The 4564-nt window shown below is 40.2% G+C and overlaps 1 protein-coding gene across 1 annotated transcript; it reads right to left on the bottom strand.

The window, feature by feature from the left end:
* Positions 1-1510: 1510 nt before the first annotated feature.
* Positions 1511-3635, bottom strand: IRX1 (iroquois homeobox 1). The gene is made up of 3 exons (XM_026064496.1): positions 2588-3635; positions 1937-2009; positions 1511-1568 (listed from the first exon to the last, which is right to left on the bottom strand). The coding sequence occupies exons 1-3, from the start codon at positions 3633-3635 to the stop codon at positions 1511-1513; spliced, it is 1179 nt and encodes a 392-aa protein (XP_025920281.1).
* Positions 3636-4564: the final 929 nt, after the last annotated feature.

A 4564-nucleotide genomic window follows, 5' to 3' on the forward strand; every position in this document is an offset into this window, starting at 1 on the left:
CATGCCGTCCATTTCAGCCCTTCAGATATCCCGCTCAATTCTATTTCATCAGATCCATTTGAAAAACGCGAAAATAGACGTCTACCACCTTCACTGCTTTGTCAGCAGATCTCTAAGCGATACTTTTACCTAGACCTGTCTTTACTTGCAATGATTTTGCAGCTAAATCAAGATCAATATTCTGATCTCTGATCTCTGACAAGAATTTTATTAATATTTTATTTGAAAATCTCATCTTGTTTCCGACAAGTCCTGTTTTGAGGTTGCTTCAGTTTGGATAGGGCGTCACCACATTATTTCTTAATGACTTTCCCAGCTGCTTCGTTCCATTTTCTACCATCAACAACCATCTGGTATCTTATTAGCACCTCAATGCTCATTTAATGTTCTCATTTAGGAGAAAAAAGAAGTAAACATTCAAAATATTACAAATTTTAACGGACTGTCTTTGGAAGATTAATGCCTTTATAAAACGATACATTCTCTGCCAGTCTCTTTTTAACCAACAGATCAGAATCTTAGAACTTTCTTCTTAGAAGTGCAATGGCTGCCATTTTTCTGCTAAGATTTTACTTATTCTCATAGGAAAGATATTTCACAGTCCTATTTCCTCAGTATTTATTTTAAAAGTAAATGCTTACAAATAATCCCAATAAATCCAATCCCAATCCAATCCCAATCCAAATAAATAATTTTTTTCGTCTTTGATCAGAATGTAAGCTAAAACACAAAAGGTCTTGATCCAATTTAGGAACTGGTTTAGAAAGTGAGGTTATACTCTAGGAAGCTGAGAGGAAATTTCTCCTTTTCTTTTCCAAGAATCTATTGTATAACATAACTGGAAGTCTGATCCATTTATATTCGAAAAATGGTGATTACAGAACACTCTGATCTATCAGAATTTTAAAAATAATTTAATTTTTGCTAATCAAGAATCAGCTTCACTCAGTTGTTTGAATCTACATGTATGAAAAGGGAAGTTGGCAGTTTGTTTTCGAGAAAACAGCTCATTAAAAGCCTGGATTTGGTATTTTAAGGTTCAGTTATCCAAAGGCAAAAAGAAACAAACAAACAAAACAAAAAAAACCCTTGACTTTTTAGAAAGCAAATAATGTTTGAATAGATTTGTAATATATGTTTAAGATCTGCAACAACAGAATACATACATGAAGAGAGCTCATAGTTTCCTTTAGTTTATTAGACAAAAATATATGATTTAGACAAGTTTTGCTGACGCGCTATTTACAATCTGAAATTACTCTATATACAGAAAAAAACACAAACACATGGGAAACATTTACCAAACAAATAATCCAAGAATGGTTAGAATAACACGATCTGAAATGGTACAATGAAGAAGGGGATCCATCTACAGATTTGTGTGATCTCTTTTATGGATTTGCACCACCTTATTGCAAAAAGAGATTGATGGGAGTCGTTTATATCGTTTCCATTTTTTTCTGTCCTTAATACCAGTCTCTGTAATTTTTTTTTCCACCAAACCATTTAATCAAGCAGAAGGGAGAGCCGTTAAAATTCGCGGTGTTCCCTCTTGCTGAGCCAAAGAGCTGCAGGGGGGGAAGGGGGAGAAAAAAAGAAGATGTAACAATCTTTCAGTAAAAAAAGAATCTTTCCTATAATTGCCTGTCTATTGCTATAGTATCCTACTATTAGTTAAATTCACAGCAATCATTTTCGCTAGTGTGATTTACACAATATCTTTGAGGTTTGTTAAGTCTCAGAAAAGCTATACACTGGCTACATACAATTGTAATTTAACCTAACTTTGGAAAGATTATAGCAACTTTTATGTTGCTCTTGTTGTTTGTAGGTATTAGTATGGTGATGATTAGGTGTTATAATTAGTTTTTATTATTCAAACACTCTGCTTCGCATAAGTAACATTCCTGCAGTGAAAACAAACAAACAAACTCACTTGTCACGGACAGGCTGGAAAGGCGATTTGAGCGGCTGAGGTGAGGATTCAGGTTTTGGTACATTTTCTCTTTCTGGAAGGAGACAAAACAAAAAGCAAAAAAAAAACTCCAGGAGAACCATTTTAGATTAACAATAAAAAAATCTGTACAACGTGCAGAGAACACACCTCCCTATCCTCCTCTTGTTCAGACATGGGCATGTACATGTGTATGTATGTATAGCACTATTACACGGCTGTATTCTTACTCTTAATACTTAAGGAGAATGCAAACTTTTCTTGCCACAGTTTGGATTGTCTTTGAAATGCTTTGAAGATGAGGGTCAGGGAGGAAAGAAAGCAAAGCTCAAAGAATATGTTACACAGTGCTATTCTTGCATTCTTAACTTGTTTGACCGGCATATAGGGTGAGAATGCAATAGTCCACACGAAATGAACTTAATGCATGCAATCAACACGCTGAAGGAGAAATTCAGCGCTAGGGTAAACTCTCTGTAACTCTGTTAAAAACAATCAGTTACACCAAGGCTGAATCTGACACCGTCCCTCAAGAAGAAGTTTGTGTGTGCGTGCACGCATGTGTGCGTGCGTGCATGCGTGTGGTTATTTTTGGGGGGATAGGGACAGGGAGATCTTTGCATGGTGCATTACCTATATGTTTGGGACTGGTCCTCTCTGAAGATTTTTCACTGCTTAGGGCTCCCAGGGTTGCTGTTAAAACAGAAGGCTGTTGCTGGGCCTGGAGGTGGTGGTTGTGATGAGCAGCGTGGTGATGGTTTACTCCCAAAAAGGACCTCACATTTAGCAGGGAATTCTGAGTGAGGAAAGCCCCATTTGTCCAGTTGTGAAATTTGCCAATCTGGCATGTGTAAAGTCCATGGCTAGGGAGAAAAGCAGGGTGCTGGATCTGTGGGGAAGTGTGGTTAACCTGGGGAGGAGGGGGTGGAGGCGGAGAAGATTTCAGGGCACCATCAGGACTGGTTGCAGTCTCTGCCAAAGACCAAATCTTGGGTTTGCTGAGAGATGGCATCTGTAAATTGTTCTGTCCACTGGGGCTTATGATTCGTGTGTCAGAGGCCTCCTTCACCATGACCATCGTATCTTTGGGTTTCAGCCCTTCAGATCCTGACAGTGCCAAATCTTTCTCTTTTTCCAAGTGCTCCTCTTCACTGCTTTGTCTCAGGAGCTCGGGTTTCTCCTCCTCTTCCTCGTTGCTCTGCTCCCCGTCGTTCTCATCGATTTTATCTATGTCTATGCTCTCCAAGTCGATTTCCTCATCGTCTTCATTCTTCTCGGGATCCCCCTCATTGTCACTCCCGAAAAGGTTGGCATCTTCTTGATCTTTACTTCTGGAGCCCCAGGTCACTTTGTTCTCCTTCTTGAGGCGCCGGCGGGCGTTGGCGAACCAGGTGGAGACCTGGGTGAGTGTCATCTTGGTGATGATGGCCAGCATGATCTTCTCCCCCTTGGTGGGGTAGGGGTTCTTGCGGTGCTCGTTGAGCCAGGCCTTGAGGGTGCTGGTGCTCTCCCGCGTGGCATTTTTGGGCCGCCCGGGGTCCCCGTACTGGAACTGTCCGTAGGGATAATAGCCAGGGGCAGTGTGGGCAGCAAAGGTAGCAGGGTGAACACCCGGATTATCTTTCAGCTCGTACTGGGAGCCCTGCAACACATTCAGACAAGCGGAGAGGAAAAAGCACATCAATTATCTCGTTAGCGTCTCTAACAGACTTGAATAGGCTACTCCAGGAGCCGGAATATGCCTGTGAACAGTGCAAACGGTCTTCACAGTCAAATTCGGCCCTCCCCGCTCGAGGCTCTTCACGTTTAGATCAGACAGAGGTATTCCCAAACGATCCCCCCTTCTTGCAGAAAAAGAAAAAGAGATGGACTAAGCTGGGGGCTGCCAAACACTATGCCCATTTTCTCTGCAAACCAAAGCAAATCAAACGATGGAAACGCAGTAAGTTCACATTCGCCTCCACGTGACAATTTATTGTGTGGTCGAAATAATCGGGCAGGAAAAAACAGGTATTACACCAGGTACAAACTAATGCCTGCGCACGCCACTAATTATCTGCAAAATATCTGGGAGGATATTACCAATACATCCAGAGCATTCTTATTTGGCCCCAGATTTGTCCTTAAAAGGAGTTGACGTGAAACGAGACTAGGTATATGAACGCAGTTTCGAATAGTTCAGTACGAAAACACTTCTACTGTAAAATATGTTGCATATCCCCCCTCCCCCAAATACTGTAGGATTGTGATGTAAAGTATTGACTTCTGTTAGGAGAGCCTTTGAACTCTGTAATGAAAACTGATCCATGCACTGTAGAATATGTATATGCAGATACTTTATCTCATAAGTTTTACTTTGATCTGAGCAGAGCAAACACAAATTGTTTACAAGCGTTTAGAGACGGTGATTAATTTGCAATCAATATTCTTTTTATCATCAGTAGTAAAACACAGCAAGTCAAATTATCCCATCAGGTGTTTTGTTAAATAACATTTTATCTTTCTAACAACCTCATTAGGCTTCATTATTACCGCAAATTGTCCAGATATTAACTTAATATTTTAGCTCGTGATTTCAAAATTAAAAGAATTCTAGAATTTATTTCAAAA

Source organism: Apteryx rowi, unplaced genomic scaffold (genome assembly GCF_003343035.1).
Source record: "Apteryx rowi isolate R43461 unplaced genomic scaffold, aptRow1 scaffold_218, whole genome shotgun sequence".
NCBI classification, from domain to species: Eukaryota; Metazoa; Chordata; class Aves; order Apterygiformes; family Apterygidae; genus Apteryx; species Apteryx rowi.

Excerpts from the sequence above, each read along its gene's own strand:
- IRX1 (XM_026064496.1), bottom strand. The coding sequence starts at position 3,635 with ATGTGCTTTTTCCTCTCCGCTTGTCTGAATGTGTTGCAGGGCTCCCAG. Across the intron at positions 2,010-2,587 it reads GACCAGTCCCAAACATATAG|AAAGAGAAAATGTACCAAAA; the intron begins GTAATGCACCAT and ends GTCTCCTTCCAG. Across the intron at positions 1,569-1,936 it reads TTCCAGCCTGTCCGTGACAA|CTCTTTGGCTCAGCAAGAGG; the intron begins GTGAGTTTGTTT and ends CCCCCCCTGCAG.